At 33.9% G+C, this 17,431-nt stretch overlaps 1 protein-coding gene across 5 annotated transcripts in view; it reads left to right on the plus strand.

The window, feature by feature from the left end:
- Window positions 1–17,431, plus strand: part of LOC120422672 (atypical protein kinase C) — a 237,970-nt gene that overhangs the window by 37,746 nt on the left and 182,793 nt on the right. For all 5 annotated transcript variants that reach the window (XR_008211954.1, XR_008211955.1, XR_008211956.1 and 2 more), the window contains exons 2-3: window positions 5,942–6,520; window positions 10,822–11,461. Coding sequence is in view for 2 of the 5 variants with exons in the window: in XM_052707106.1 (XP_052563066.1) it covers window positions 6,137–6,520; window positions 10,822–11,461 (1,024 nt within the window). In the remaining 3 variants the exon portion in view is untranslated. The remainder of the gene's footprint in view (window positions 1–5,941; window positions 6,521–10,821; window positions 11,462–17,431) is intronic.

Below are 17,431 nucleotides of genomic sequence, written 5' to 3' on the forward strand. Positions count from 1 at the left end.
TTTTTCAGCACTTCATATTGAAATTTTGGAAATATTTTCATTCGATAGATTGAGAATTTCATATTTTAACATTAAAAATTGGACCATTTCAAGATATCGTGAAAAATCAAGACTAATTGGATAACACCTAAATCATTAAGATTTTCTGAATTAAAATCAATTTAAAAGAAAAGAACATTTAGAAAGATTGAAAATTAATGATGTGGCAAATGTGTCTCTGCTAGTTAACCCATACTGACACTTTTTTAGGTCAAAACTATGTTTATTTTTGCCTGAAATTAACCTTCAAATGGCTTTGACTGAAAATGCTGAATTGATCGATTCAAAATGGTTAGTAACTTACTATTGTTTATTTGTTTCTGCTTTTTGAAATGTTTTTTTTTGTAGTTTTTAGGAGGTACATTTTCAATATTTTTGAAATAGAATAAATGTTTGGGAGCGTTGAATAAAAAAAAATAAATAGAAAAAAAATAAAAAAAAAGTTTTTTTGTTCAACAAATAATAAAAAATGTATTTCTAAAACTGAGTTGCTCTCTGTATTGTCATCAACTCGCACTACAACTTTGCTGAAGACATCAAATCGATTAAAAAATCTCTTCCCAAGATACAGATTTTTGAATATTTCAGCAATTCTCTGAGATTTCGGTCATTCGATTTTTTTTTGTATTTTTTAATCCGGCTGAAACTTTTTTGGTGCCTTCGGTAAGCCCAAAGAAGCCATTTTGCATCATTAGTTTGTCCATATAATTTTCCATACAAATTTGACAGCTTTCTATACAAAAATGACATATGAAAATTCAAAAATCTGTATCTTTTGAAGGATTTTTTGACACCAGTCTTTGGCAAAGTTGTATGTATGGATAAGGATTACACTGAAGAAAATGATATACGGTAAAAAAATTATGATTTTTAATTTCACTTTTTGTCACTTAAATTTGATTTGCAAAAAATATATATATATTTTTTTATTTTCTGATATGTTTTAGGGAACATCAAATGCCAACTTTTCATTAATTTCCAGAATGTGCAAAAAATCTTTGACTGAGTTATGAATTTTTGAATCAATACTGTTTTATCTAAAAATCGAAATATCGGTCGCAAAAATTCTTCAACTTAATTTTTCAATGTAAAATCAAATTTGCAATCAAAAAGTACTTCAGTGAAATTTTGATAAAGTGCACCGTTTTCGAGTTATAGCCATTTTTAGGTAACTTTTTTTGAAAATAGTCGCAGTTATTCATTTTTTTTGAGCTGGTGCCCATGTTAGTTTGATTTTCAATGTTAACATATGAAAAATTCGTGAAATTTTCTGATCTTTTCGATAAAAATACTTTTAAATTTTCTGAATCAATACTAACATTCCTAAAGTGCGTAATATTGAATGTTTGGGCCTTTTGAAATGTTGGTCTTGATTAAAAAAAAATAAAAACATTTTTTTTTAAAAGATCAGAAAATTTTACGAACGTTTCATATTTTTGCATTGTAAATCGAACCAATAGTTGCTAATATAACGACGTTACAAAATGGTTGGTTGTAATAGAATTGTAAATACAGAAATTAAAATTATGAAAAAAGACCGATTTCGTAGAGAATTGCTTATTTACATACCAGCTGTCAAAATTGTATGGAGGTTTGTATGGCAGAACTTGTGATGAAAAATGGCTTCGTGCACAAAAAGTTTCAGTCAAATATTTTTTATATCGGACTGAAACTTTTTATGAGCATGAGCATGAGCATGAGCATGGTTGACTGCCAATGAGCTGCTAATCCGTTATTGACGGATCAGCTGAAGTTAAACAATGAATCAAAAATGATCAGTGGGAGCCAACCATCCGTTCACTGTTTAACCTCTGAAGATCCCTACTTTATTAGTCAATACCGGCGCCCTCCCAAGAAGCCTGCAGTTCAACGAAAGGGAGGAATGTTAGTCCGATAGTTGAAGTTGCAGACTCATCAAGCACATAGTTTTTCGCTATATACTTGTTGATACCGCTTGAGACCGTTGAATCCACAGCATCTCCTTCAAGCATCACGTGATTAATATTTTTTGGGTTAGTAGGATAAGGTATTGGCTTTTCGATGCCTCCCGAGCTACGACGCTATGGGGAGGACTTTCATAACAGACCCGTCGGCGAGCCTTCCGAGCAACGATGCTATGGGAAGGTCTTTCTGGTTAACAAACAAAGTCACTCACACACAATTATTTCGCTCCACTATTAATTAATCCAAAATGTCAGTGCGTCTTTCGATCATTATATAGAAATGGCTTTTTCACCATAAAAAATAAAACCTTATTCGAAAAAAATATACACAATTTACCCGACGCCGTGCCTTCCGATCAACGATGATATAGGATAGGAAATCACAAAACAATTAATTAAAATCACAAAAAAAAAAAATCACAAAAAACACCAATTACTCAACGAAAATTACGCTCAAGACACAAACTATTCAGTAAGTCATGCTATTATTCGATTACCACAATCACTCACCCCACACGAATAGCGACACAAAAGCACACAAAAAAAATAACCTGAATAATCACGACTTCGCGTCCCCACTTCCAGCGCACCAATGATGCTATTATTCGATTACCACAATCACTCACTCCATACGAATAGCGACACAAAAGTACACCAAAAAATTAACCTGAATAATCACGACTTCGCGTCCCCACTTCCAGCGCACCAATCTCGGACTGAAACTTTTTATTTACATAAAAACTAATATTTCATAAAATCACTGAATTTCGTAGAAAATTGTCAAATCAAAAACTATTTTTATTGAAATAGGTGTCTATTCGTTAGAATCTTTTTTTTTACGTATTTTGGGCAATATATTTTTTTGTTGAAATCAACTATTTGAAAAAAGATTCTTTGATTCGTCAATAAGTTTTCGTTTGCATAAGACATTAATAAAAGGCAAAGGTTTTTTTTAAACTGATGTTGTTTTTTAGAGAGGGTTATAGGTTTCAATTTAATTTACGGAATTTTTTGTATGTTTTTAACATTGCATTGACGTCATTTTTTCTTGTTTAACTTTAAATTTCAATTGTATCATTTTGGGTTAAGCAAATATTGACGTAGACTTACGTCTTTGTCGAAGGTACTGGGGTGTCATTCCAAAAAACCCGGGCCGAAGGCCCTGGATTACTGCGTCATCCGTCAAACGCTTATAGGGTAATTCTCCGCCAACTCACACAGCAGTTGCCCCGACCCCTCTTCGATTTGCGTGAAACTTTGTTCTAAGGGGTAACTTTTGTCCCTGATCACGAATCCGAGGTCCGTTTTTTGATATCTCGTGACGGAGGGGCGGTACGACCCCTTCCATATTTGAACATGCGAAAAAAGAGGTGATTTTCAATAATTTGCAGCCTAAAACGGTGATGAGATAGAAATTTGGTGTCAAAGGGACTTTTATGTAAAATTAGACGCCCGATTTGATGGCGTACTCAGAATTCCGAAAAAACGTATTTTTCATCGAAAAAAACATTAAAAAAGTTTTAAAAATTCTCCCATTTTCCGTTACTCAACTGTAAAAAATTTTGGAACATGTCATTTTATGGGAAATTTAATGTACTTTTCGAATCTACATAGACCCAGAAGGGTCATTTTTTCATTTAGAACAAAATTTTTCATTTTAAAATTTCGTGTTTTTTCTAACTTTGCAGGGTTATTTTTTAGAGTGTAACAATGTTCTACAAAGTTATAGAGCAGACAATTACAAAAATTTTGATATATAGACATAAGGGGTTTGCTTATAAACATCACGAGTTATCGCGATTTTACGAAAAAAAGTTTTGAAAAAGTTGGTCGTCATCGATCATGGCCGTTCATGGTCACCCGCGACAGACACGGACGACGAAACAAAAAGAAACGCAAAAAGTAACTTTTTCAAAACTTTTTTTCGTAAAATCGCGATAACTCGTGATGTTTATAAGCAAACCCCTTATGTCTATATATCAAAATTTTTGTAATTGTCTGCTCTACAACTTTGTAGAACATTGTTACACTCTAAAAAATAACCCTGCAAAGTTAGAAAAAACACGAAATTTTAAAATGAAAAATTTTGTTCTAAATGAAAAAATGACCCTTCTGGGTCTATGTAGATTCAAAAAGTACATTAAATTTCCCATAAAATGACATGTTCCAAAATTTTTTACAGTTGAGTAACGGAAAATGGGAGAATTTTTAAAACTTTTTTAATGTTTTTTTCGATGAAAAATACGTTTTTTCGGAATTCTGAGTACGCCATCAAATCGGGCGTCTAATTTTACATAAAAGTCCCTTTGACACCAAATTTCTATCTCATCACCGTTTTAGGCTGCAAATTATTGAAAATCACCTCTTTTTTTGCATGTTCAAAAATGGAAGGGGTCGTACCGCCCCTCCGTCACGAGATATCAAAAAACGGACCTCGGATTCGTGATCAGGGACAAAAGTTACCCCTTAGAACAAAGTTTCACGCAAATCGAAGAGGGGTCGGGGCAACTTTTCCCGATTTCGTGTGAGTTGGTAGAGAATTACCCTATATCTTCCTTCCCTCTAATCGAATCGACACGATTTATGTGCCATTCGATTCGAAAATTATTCAGCAATTTGCTATAAAACTTTCATTGTTGGCAAAATAGTTTAACTATTGAAACAATTGAATGTTTTAAAATGTTTTCAAAATGCAGAGATTTTGCAAGCAAAATGAGCGCTTCCCACTCACGGACGGGAATGTCAAGTACCTATTTTGAGGGGAAAATCATCCGAGTAACGCGCCGAGTGTCGGTCGCGAAAAAGGAGGGGAAGTAGCAGACCGAAATCATTTATAAGAACGCGCGCTCAGCCCATTCTATCATTCACGTCTCAGACGTCGGACCGGCAGCAGCAGCAGGAAAGCTCAGCCCAGAGCAGCAGCAGCAGGAGAGAGAGGGACCAGAACTGCAAAAGAAGTGCGCATCGCCTTCTCGTCGTCATCGTCAGCCAGTTGCCTCTCGATGGCCGGACCGTTTGGATCGTCCCACCCGGGACGCGGCAGCAACAAGATGAGGCGCGCGCCTGCTGCCTTCTCGCCGAAAAGTTGCCTCTCGTGGGTCAAGCCGTGGTTGTGAAACTTCCAAATTCTAGTTGTTAAACTTCCCAACTCTTTGGAGTTGCCTCACTCCCCGTCCCTCGTCCCACCCGGGGCGAGGCAGCGCAATGAATAATTACAGTTTAAATTTCTGGAACAAATTTTGGTTTTCGGGGGCGACGGTCTGCACAGCTTTCTGAGGCTGCTCTCGCCCCCAACCCCTCTCCCTCCCCCTCATTGTGCTACCAAACATTCATTCGGTTCGCGAAAAAATAGTTTTTCGTTCTTCTCTTTCCTTCCTCCATTCGATGTTGTCTAGTCAAAGATTTATCAACACATTCAAAGTATGTTTACATGATAGCTGCGGTTTTGTTCGCATTAGATTTGCCATCTCTTTCTAGTAAAAGTCAATTCGAATCGTATATAAATTCTGTTTCAACAACCGGTACGTACACGGCCCGATTGAATTTACCGATCGCATTCACGATCTTATTCCGTTAATGTATTTCAAGTGTCTAGCTAATTCATCAAAATTAAGAAATGGTTCACATATCAAAACTTTACGTAGTCTACGCCATTCCGGTTATGTCTGTGACATAACTACTTTGACTTTTTTTTCCCTCGAATATTGGTTTTAAACTATTTATTTTGAGTGTTCCCAAAAACAAGAGAAAAAATTTTTAAACAAATTTATTCAGAAATTATTTTCAATGTGGAAGGTACACCATCTTATTAATTAACTATTTTTTATTTTTCATAAAATATTAACAGTAAAGGAATCCCTAATTTTCAACCAAAAGATTCACAACCTCACGGGAGCCAATTCACTTTTTGCCATTGTCCCCCAAGTAAACCAACCACGCCCAACTTTGTCTCATTTCAGAGCTAGGTCATAAGATCTACAGTATCGTAAAGACACTCTCGATAAGAGCAAAGTTTCCCCTCGGACCACGTTGAAAGAAACTTTGTCGTAGCAGAGAAAGTTACAAGAAAAAACGATAGTGCGGCAAAGTTTCGCCCGTAAAAAGTGTGTGCCATCGAAGAATTGCTCGTCTAGTACGTCGCAGCGTCCGCAGCAATGGCCTGGGGCTACTGGAGTGCCACGGCCGTGGACCGGGGTCGGTCTCCGCGGCGAAACACCCAGCAGCAGCAGCAACTTCCCTACCAAACCCAAAGTTACCAACAGCAGCAGCAGCAGCAGTACAGTTTGGCCCAGTCCCAGCACCAGCAGTCGACGCAGTGTCTCAACAGTTGTCCCCAGCAGCAGCAGGTGGTGGCGGTTCCACCGCCGGAACCTTCGCCACCGCCACCTCCAATTCCGCAGCAGCAGCAGCAGCAAATCTGCGACAGTCCGTGCCACAGTCCCTGTCACAGTCCGCAGTTTCTGGAGCAACTGCCGCCGGATCTGCCCTGCACTCCGGTGTGCACGTTCTCCCGTAGACAGTCACTTGATAGTCCACAGGTAGATGATCCTTCCCCAGACCACCACACCACACAATCAATGCACACCATAACACCTCATATTATTTTGAGTGATATGTTTCCAAAAAGAAAACTCTTTTCATTTTATAGTAGTGTAAAGCGATCTCAGGAAGAGGAGCTGGTCGAGTGGTTCTGGAAGATCTTGAGGACATTTTGTGAAATCCGTTTCCAAACGAAAATAATGCTTTTTTTAGTTTGAAACAAAGTTAGGAATAGAATCCTTCCTATTCTATGACAAAATTGAGTTCATTTGGACGAAATTCGTCCTATAAAGCTCTAGGTTTATGTTTGATTTAAAAAAAATCTGAAAAAAAAACAATTAAAAAAAAAACTTCAAAACTGTGTTACAATTCTTATTGATGTTTTTTTAGTGTTTATTATAATTTTGTGTAGTTTTCAAGTTTTTACACTCTAGTAAAAATATTGTAATCATTACTTTGCAAAAAATTCTGTGAAATAATATTGTGCAAAACAGAAAACTTAAAAAAAAGTTGTCACCAAGAATTTATAATTATTTTTTTAAATGTATTTTCAATTAGTAATATACTGGGGTAGGCCACACAATGTCTGCTTACTTTTTTATGTTTAAAAGTGCTTTTTGTTCATATTTCAGTCATAAAGTGTGCAAATTATATTATTTATTTCGAGAAGATCATTACTATGGTTTTTTTGTGTTTCATTTTAAAAAGCACAATATTTGTGTATTTGTTTATTAACTTTCAAAATGATACATATACATTTGAGGTTACCGTAAAACGGGGTGACTTTGATAGCCGGGGTGACTTTGAAAGGTTTGCGATTTTTCCGCAAAATGAAGAGTACAATTAAAAAACGTAAGGAATGGTTTAGAAACATACTGACCGTGGTAGAGAAGTGTTCAAAGTACCTCAAGAAGAACTTTTCATAAAATTTTGACAAGTTTAAAAAGCTAGTTAACTATTAAGTTAAGAAAATGTTGATGAAAGTCATAATTTTAAACTTCTCAAAGTGTCTTGATTTTCTCAATGAACATGATTTTTAATCGGAAATCGGAATGCATTTTCGGATTCTTTGGACAATTTTCCACTAGGAGAAGGTTAAAAAAGTTTGTAAATAATAAATAATATGTGTTTTTGAAACACAATTTAAAAAAAAAATCTCCAAATTAAAAGGCAATTTCAGTTGAACAAATTTCATGTAAAATGTGAAAACTTGTGAATCGTGCTTTTTCCTAAAATTTATATGTATTTTGCTAAAAAGCTTATAAACTTAGTTAAATAAATATAAACATTGATTTTTTTTTCTTTAAAACTATATCAGCTACTTTAGTGATGGTACATTTAGCGGACAAATAAAGTTTGAACATCTTAAATATGATTTAAACATGAAAAACTATGACTATCAAAGTCACCCCGGAATCAAAACTAAGAATTTTTAACGTAATTTTTTTTCTAAACATGATTGAAAAAACTTTTTTGCCAAAATAGTGCATGGACTTTGTGTGGTCTACCCCAGTACATGTTTTAAAAATAATAATCTTGAGAAAAACCTTACCTGTTGGAAAATATTCTAAAAACAAATTGAAATCCTATCAAAGTCACCCCGGTTTACGGTACGTAATTAAAAAGTTACATATTGCTAAAAATTCACATGAAATTAGATTTTTTTCTAGAAAATAATAATTTTATTACTAGTTAAGCTTTGAATAAAACCGATTTAGAAGCACGAATCAATTTTTTTCCACATTAAATAACCATTTTGGCTAGATAATTGCTATAAATTTGCAGATATATTTTTATTGCTGTATTAATAACACAGAAAACTTATTAAGTAGCAACTCATTTTATCTGGTCTCAGATAAGCATTGGCCGAAAAATCCGTAAAAGCAAGCCATTTTCCGATTCAAACTTATTTTTATGGAGAAAAACATAATACATGAAAAATGTGTCATTTTACCTCTGAAGATGTGTATTTCAACCATTACCTAGTGTTTTACCACTTTTAAAAATTGAGGTAATATTACATAATAGAGGAGGTAATATCACACCTTCCAAATTTACACTTTTTTTTTTACTTTCGTGCCTGTTCTAAACGAAACCAAAATTTAGTGTTCAAAAAATAATAAAAAATAATAATATTCCTCTTCGAAAATTTGCAAATTTCTATTGCTTATGTGAATTCCGCTTTGTCCACAAAAGTTAAAGTAAAATTACATATAAAGTACGTAAAAATTACACCGTTAGCTCTGTGTTAGTTGAAAAAATCCCATTCTGATCAGAAAAATAAAATTTATTTAACCTAGTACAAAATAGTGTCAATTTTGAACGTGTAATCGCAGTCATTCGCTGCCCTCATTCTAAATTTTACAAGTATTGTTTCAGAACCAATAATTGACAGTTAAGATGCTACAAATATCGTCAAAAATGCCATATATGGTTTAAAAAATGTTTAAAATGTTGTAACAAGAATTTTTTTTAAAGACGTGTTAAAATTCTTGAATTTCTTTCAAAACAGCAAACTATTTATTCTAGAAAATATTTATGAGAAATTTCATCTCATTTCATTAAACTCGAAAATATTGAAAATTTGCTTTTGCTTTAGGGAAATATAAATAAATGTAACCTCGACCAATATAGCGCCGAGAGGTATAAATTTCAGAAACGAGTGTTGAAAAGTAAAACTACATCTAGAAATGTAGACAGATTTTTTGTCACAAAAAATATTATATTACACATAAAAAATGTAAATTTTAAAATTTACATATTTTTTTAATGTAATTTCACATATTTCACTTAAATTGAAGTAAAATTACATTAAAAGGTAATATCCAACAATAACATTTTCCAACATAACAAAGTTAGACTTTTTTGTACTGTGTATGTATTTTCAAAACGAAATTGCAAAACATTTTTTTTGCAATTCCGTCCTGAAACTACTTACTTTTCCTGTCATTCTTGAACGACGAAATAGCCTACTTTTCTGTACCAAAAATAACAGAATTGAATAGCAACACTTTTCAGCACTTTTTTCGAAAAGTAACACTTTTCAATTTTTTTTTGATTTAAACGATTTATTGACAAAATACATGAAAAAAAATTGACTTAAAATTTCACTCAATGGGTGTTTTTCGGGATTGCAAAAAATGTTGTATGGAACTCGTTGCAAAACTTGATTTTTTCAGCACTCTTCGTAGTTATCCAACTCGGTGAACCTCGTTGGATAAATGTACGACTCGTGCTGAAAAAATCTTCTTTTTGCAACTTGTTGCATAAACTACTATTTAATAATTCTTTTTTTTTTGAAGACTTTAACTACACAAGAGAAAAAGTTTTATTTTGGAAGGTTTGATGGTTTCATATTATGTTTTTTTAACTTCGATTTATGTGGAATAAAAAAATTACAAATAAAAAGAAGTGAATTTCTATAAAAAATTAGAACGGTAAAAAAACATTTTTCTTTATTCTAGGTTGTTTTTAATGTTAAAGTTAAGTAAAAAGTTAAGTTTAAAGCTAGAAAGTGCTTTGAGTCAGAGGTATTTGAAACACCCAAAAGCAATAACTGAAAATTTTGTTTACTGGACTTTTGTTAAAGCTCAGGATTTATTCTTTATAGTGGGTTCTGACATAAACTCTGTCAACAATCATTGACATTTTGTTGAAGTAGTTTTCGCATAGTGATAAACTACATATTTCTGGGTGTAATGTTACATAACATTTTATAAAATATTGCATTTTGTTACACCCAGACCCGCAGCTGGTTTCCTTTTTTGTGTACTGTGTACTGACAAAAGTTATAGCCTGTTCAAATTTGGACGTAAACGTAATTTTAGTACTAACAATTTTTTAGACCTGTTTCAGCAAGATGTAGGAATTTTTTAAGCATTTTTTGTACTTTACTTTTACATAATTGATATTGCAATTTGTTGAAAATAATCAACATGTTTAAATTTCAATATATTTAGCAAATGTCATAAGACGTTTTGAACACTCAATTGAGAATACTGAAACAACAAGATATAATTATGTATCTCAATCAAAAACTCAATCAAAATGTTGAATTTTGCGATAAAAAATCATTTAGAAAGCGTTGATTCTGTATAATGTCCATAAGATTTTTAAATTATTCACTTTAAAAACCACAAACACCAGCTCCAACTTCCTCAAGATCTCCGTCCTTCAGCCACCCAATTTATCCCTGGACTATAACAATGGCTTTTTAACCCCAATTTCTCACGATTTCTGCTTGTTTGCTGCTGCTGCTGTTCAATTCTAACTTACTCTTCCAATCGATCGAAACCTAAAGGCCAACCAGCTGTCGGACATCATCTGCCGGGCGGTGCAACCGTCGATCCAGTCCGCCGGAAACACCCTGACGCGTGGGACCTCCCTGCGGGACACCGGCGATTACGCCGTGCCGCACCCGCATCCGCACACGCACCACTACATGACCACGACCACGTCGTCGGTGGACACGCCGCGGACGCTGAGCCGGGTCGGATCGTGCCCGGGCTCGACCGGTGGTTCCGGATCGGGTCACGGGTCCGGCTCGGGTTCCAGTCCGGGCGGGGGTGGAGGAGGAGGCATGGGCGGAGGTGGCCCCGGAAGCATCGGCACCGGAATGGGCAGCATGGGCGGCAGTATGCTCGGGATGGTCATCGGGATGGGGGTCGGAGGTTTGGGAGGTGGCCCCGCCAGCATGATGGGCAGCATGGGGATGGTGAGCATGGGAGGAGGTATGGGAGGGAGGGACAGTGTGATGGGGGGTGGTGGCGGGATATGTGGGGCGAGTTTGCACGGTGGCAGTCAGGCGGGAGGGTTGGAGTACGTGGAGTGTTCGCACTACGACCGGATGCCGTTGCCGATTCCGGTGCAGATTCCGATGGTGCCGCCGATGATGCAGCAGATGCACTCGGAGGACGAGATCGAGCCGGCGTATGCGACAGGTAAGTTTTGGGGGAAGATTTTTTGGGTTTTAAACTGAAATGTCATAATTTAGAATATGTTATAGTTAAAAAAAATTCTGAGTTTTAAAATTATAATTTTTCCACATCTGGTCGAGGCTCTGCCATGCAGTTCAGTACTATGTTACATTTCGACACAGTTTTGGTCTTTGAGTTGATCAATAATCGGACGCCATTCTAAAGCGGGGAAATAACCGTTTTACTGAAATAAATATTTTTTTCAGTAAAAATAATGAAAAAAAAAAACGAAAACAATAAAATATCAGTGCCCCCCCTTCGAAATCAGTCCCAATGGCAAAACAATATTTTCCAAAAAGCTTTAAAATTTTAATGGAATTAGAACTCAAATCAACTAAAAACAATTTGAAATGCATTTTCATGCATTAAATAAACACTGGGATCGATAAAAAATATTTAGATTTTTTTTTGTAAAATTCCATTAAACAGTACTGTAAAATGTTTTTTTCAGCAAAAAAACATTCGTCAATGCTTAGATATTTTGAAAACCAATGATTGCAAAATAACTGCGCAGTTGTAAAGTGCATTTTAAAACATTTTTTTCATTCAAATATTTTTTTATTTGTTTGCTTCAACAGATATTTGAAACGGCCTCACTGACTTCTTAAATATTCTGCAAAAATATTAGACTGCAAGATATTTCTATGGTCAAAAGATGCAAAAATTTGAAATTGAAATCACGCATTGTTAATGATAAAAAAATATGGCTGATACAAATTTTATTTAAAATTTTTGTCTCCCCCCCCCTTCAAAGTTGGCCCGAAAAATCGGGGTGGGGGGGGGGGGGGGGGGGGGCAAAAAAAATTTGTTCAAAAAATTTCAAAATTTCAATGAAATTTTTTGTGCAATCAGCTGAAATCAATTTAAAATGTACTCCCCTGCGTTTAGAAACATTTTCAGCATGTTAGGGTTAATTTAAAAATCTTTAAAATTTTTGAAAAAAAAATTTTCGCTAAAATTTTTGTTTTCGTCAAATCTTACATTTTTTAAAACTAATGATTGCAAAACAACCGGGCAGGTATAAAATACATTTTAAAACACTTTTTCCATGCAAATGTTAAAACTATGGTTTGTTATTTCAATATTGATATATTTTTAGAAGAAAGAGTTTTTCATAAATTTCAGAAGATTTATAGGATAGTTTTCTAGAAAATGATTGTTAATTTGTTCAATTTTGTTTGATACAGCTTCTGAGAGAAAATCGAATAACGTTAAAAACTTTTTTTTTAATTAGGCTTGTATAAATTTTATTTAAAGCTTTTGTCAGAGTTGGAAACAAAAAAAAATCCTAAACACTTCAAAAATTCAACGGAAACTTAAGTGCCATCAGCTGAAATCAATAAAAAATGCATTCCTCTTCGTTTAGAATCATTTTTTTTGCATATTGGGGTGATTTAAAAATCATCCGAATTTTTGAAAATTGTTCGATGTTTATTTTCGCAAAAAGTTTTTTTTTTGCTATTTTTTTTGTTTTCATCGAATCTTATTTTTTTTTTGAAAACTAATGATAGAAAATCAACGAACTAGTGTAAAATGCATTTTAAAACACTGTTTGCATGCAAATGTTTAGACTATGGCTTGTTATTGAAATTTTAATTTTTTTTTATTTTGATTTTCACTACATAAGGGATTTTATTGTGCAGTACTTTACATTTTACAATATTCCATATTTTTCGAAGATGCTCAAATTTTCCAAATGTGTAATATGGGTATCAAACGACACGAAATGTTGTATAGATTTTACCACATATTTTAATTATTGTGCAATATCAAAATTTCCATAGACTACCGTATATTTTTCGAAAATACTTAAGTTTGTATTATTTATAAACGCGAAATAATGTATTGATTTTTCTACATAAGAGCTTTTGCTGTATAAAATTTTCTGTGGTCCACGGAGCAATTCAACATTTACATTTATAAGAGCTTTTACTGCATCAAATTTTCACAGAATACCGTATTTGTTTAATAATACTAAAAAAATCGAAATTTGCAATGTGGGTATCAAACGATGCGAATTTTAGAACATACTTTCACTACATAACTGTTTTCAGTGTGAAATACTAAAATTTCCACATCATATTATTCTTTTAACATTCCAACGCCCAAGGCTCCAAAACAGTTGGAACGGAAACTTCAACTCAATGGTTCTCGAGCATAACTCAACCAATCAAGATGATTCTTCTTTCCAGTGATTTGTTAGGATGTCTAGATGATTCTAGAACTTTGCAGAACTTAATTTTATCAAATCTCTAATTTTTGTGATCAAAAACATCGTTCCAACTTTTTTTTTTCGCGTGTAAAAAAAAATTCGCCAAAAATTCCGCGGAGGCAGTCGTTTTAAAAAAAGGTGGAACGATATTTTCGGTCGCAGAAATTATAAACTTGATCAAATTAAGTTCTGCAAAGTTCTAGAATCATCTAGACATCCTAACAAATCACTGGAAACAAGAATCGTCCCAATTGGTTGAGTAATGACCGAGAACCAGCGAGTTGAAGTTGAAGTGCACCTCTTTTGGGAGGCTTGGGCGTTCGTGTAAGTTGGACATGCGTTGGGCGTTCCAGTGTTAAGAAAATACTGAAATGTTCTTAATTTGCATTTTGGGTATCAACCGGAGCGTTTGGTACGGTATGTCCACGAATCCTTCCTTCTCGTTCTCAGAATTCTCTTTGCGGTAAACACAACGCAGTAGGGCTGGCCGCTTTAATTTTTGCAATACATTTTTAACAGTGTTCGCAGATGTATTGCAATCATTAATATTGACAAGAAAAGTGCTTGGGGCGTAATCTAATCACAAGACTTTCTAGCATGCTTTCATTGGACTGGATGCGTTTGTGTTAGATTAGATTTGATTAATTTGCATTTTCGGTATCAACGATGTGAAATTTTGTATAGATTTTGACTACATTTGTGTTTTGAGTGTGTAATACTGAAAATTCCACAAAATTCAGTTTTTTTTTCGAAAATATTATTTTACCTGACGATTTGAAATTGTGTATTGATTTTCTTAACATTCACATTTCTTGTGTAAAATACTCAAATTATCACGAATACTGTATTTTTTTGAAGTATTCAAATTTGTATAAATAGCAACCTAAGTATAAAACGACGCAAAAAAAAAAGTTGTGTCGTTTGATATCGGTTTTGCAAATTATGATATTTTTAAAATTTTCAAAAATAAAGTATTTTGTAAAAAAGCTTAAGTACTTTTACTTTAAACTTCTTTGAAAAAATATATATTTATGAAAAGCTTTCTTAGTTTAAGTAGTTTAATAAAAACGTCTTGCTTTTTTGGTAGTGTAATTTCTCTTTTCTGATAAGTCTACGTTTTTGACTCAATATACCGACGACGTCAAATCATATTTTACTCAGAATTCAAAAACCTTGCAAACCATCTTCCACGAACCTGTTCACTATTCACAGGTGCAAATCTCGAGTGAAAAGCCATACAAACAGTTCCTGTCAGAGCGGGGGCTTTTCCCAGGAAGGTGCAAAATCCCATTCGAATTCCAGGACACGAGCTCTAAAGCCAAATATGTTCATCCAATTTTCCTCTCTGGAATGAAGCCCCTTCTTTTTTTTGGAGTTGGAGCAACAACAAAAAGCCCTTCCTAACGATAAGGGAAGGAAAAATCCCCGCGAAAAATGAACCGCCTTTCACCTTCGAACTGGCGAAAGCATAAATTTTGTTTTATTCCGCCTTATCCCAAATAAACAACTGGGACCACTGACTGGGAAAAAAATCGCCAAAAGAACGGAAAGAGTTTTATTTTTCTCGGTTACTTGTTTTTTTTTCGCTCCATTCTAGTTCGGGGAATTTCTTTTGGGACCAAGGAAGGTGTCATTTCTCGTGCTAACTGAACCACACCACATTTCATCGAAAGGACACTGAAGTAAGTTTCTGGTTCATTTCGAAGAAGTATACTACAAATTGTAAAAAAATAACTTTAAAAAACGATTTCACAAAAAAAACGAAGCGAAACTGTGCGAAATTTTGATGGAATAAACTTTTGTAACAAGAATTCAAAGTGCAAACTTTTTTCAGTGCATCCCAAAACTAACGAAGAGGTGATATCTGGTTTGTACTTCATCATTTTTTTCTGTTGTATTTGTGCAACTTGGACAGACAGCTAAAAAACAGGAAAACAGCAAAAACCGAGAAAAAAATACTCCATGAAAAATGTACCCTGTCGGTGTCGGTGGTGTCCCGTTGAAGTTGTGTTGTCCCAAAGAGGTGTATTTTGCCGGTGCAAGTGATGAGTGGGAATGACGTTTACTTGTTCTAAAAATGGAATTCCGTGAAGGATGGTGGCAGGAGCAAAAACAGCGGCGAGCGGTCGTGTTATGGCTAGATAAAGCTGGTGCGAGAAAAAAAAAGGAACCTGGTGTTGAAAGTGTGGTATAAACAAGTTAGAAGGAAGAAGTGTTTAATGAATATCTCCGGGTGTGAAAAATTGCTTTTGGAGGGGAAAATTTCCAGCAAGAGAATTTTTATAGTTGTTTTTTTAAATGTAACGAACAGAAATTAAACTATTCAAAATATTTTTTTATTGAGTGTGCAACTTAATCAGAAATAAATTTTACCCGGTATACAATAACAAAAAAGTTGAGTTGAAAATTTGAACACGTAAATTCATCTTTTTTTGATGTATTTTTACCAAATTAAATGTGTAAAAATATGAACTAATGTGAAATTACATGAAAAAAGATGATGATTTTACTAGTTTCTGATGGAAAATTATACTTTTTATTTATTTACATAAAAAAGGTAAATTAATTTTTAATCAAGATTGGGCAGCTGAGCAATTTTCTGAGATTTCGGTTATTCGTTTTCCGTTTTATGCCCAAAGAAGCCATTTTGCATCATTAGTTTGTCCATATTATATTCCATACAAATTTGGCAGCTGTCCATACAAAAATTATAGATGAAAATTCAAAAATCTGTATCTTTTTAAGGAATTTTTTGATCGATTTAGTGTCTTCGGCAAAGTTGTAGGTATGGAAAAGGACTACAATGGAAAAAAATGATACTCGGTAGATTTTTAATTTCACTTTTTGTCACTAAAACTTGATTTGCATAAAAACACTTTTTTTTATTTTTTTTTATTTTCAGATATGTTTTAGGGGACATCAAATGCCAACTTTTCAGAAATTTTCAGAATGTGCAAAAAATCTATGACCGAGTTATGAATTTTTGAATCAAAACTGTTTTTTTTTTGGTCGCAAAAAAATTTCAACTTCATTTTTCGATGTAAAATCGAATTTGCAATCAAAAAGTACTTTAGTGAAATTTTGATAAAGTGCACCGTTTTCAAGTTATATCCATTTTTAGGCATTTTTTTGAAAATAGTTGTTTTCAAGTTATATCCATTTTTAGGTATTTTTTTTGAAAATAGTCGCAGTTATTCTTTTTTTTTTAATTAGTGCCCATGTTTGCTCACTTTTAAAAACATATTTTTGAAAAGCTGTTAAAAGAAATTAAATTAAATAGATAAAAAAAATAAAATATAAAAAAAGACCGATGTCGTAGAGAATTGCATAAATTTTATTTTGGATTGTAGAAAAATATGATGGTTAAATTTTATGTTTTATCAGAAATTCACCACGAAAACAGCATGATTCGAGAAAAAAATTCTCCGAGCGGGCTCAACATTTTTCTGGGGGTTCCTTGACCAAAATAATTAGACTCGTATTTGTTTGTTTGGCCATTAGGGTGACCTTCGCCGTGTTAGGGTGGTCCAAAAAATGGCAATTTTCGTAAATTTTCGCAAAAACCACTTTTTTCTAAAAATCATGTCTCCGCGCCATTCAATCCGATTTAAGCTGTCTTAGACGTAAAAGACGAATTAAAAAAAAACTGGTGTTTTCGACGCGCCACGCGCAAAAATGGGAAAATGACGAAAACGGCAAAAAATCGTCATTTTTTACTAAAA

The sequence above is a fragment of the Culex pipiens genome, chromosome 2 (genome assembly GCF_016801865.2).
Source record: "Culex pipiens pallens isolate TS chromosome 2, TS_CPP_V2, whole genome shotgun sequence".
Taxonomy (NCBI): domain Eukaryota; kingdom Metazoa; phylum Arthropoda; class Insecta; order Diptera; family Culicidae; genus Culex; species Culex pipiens.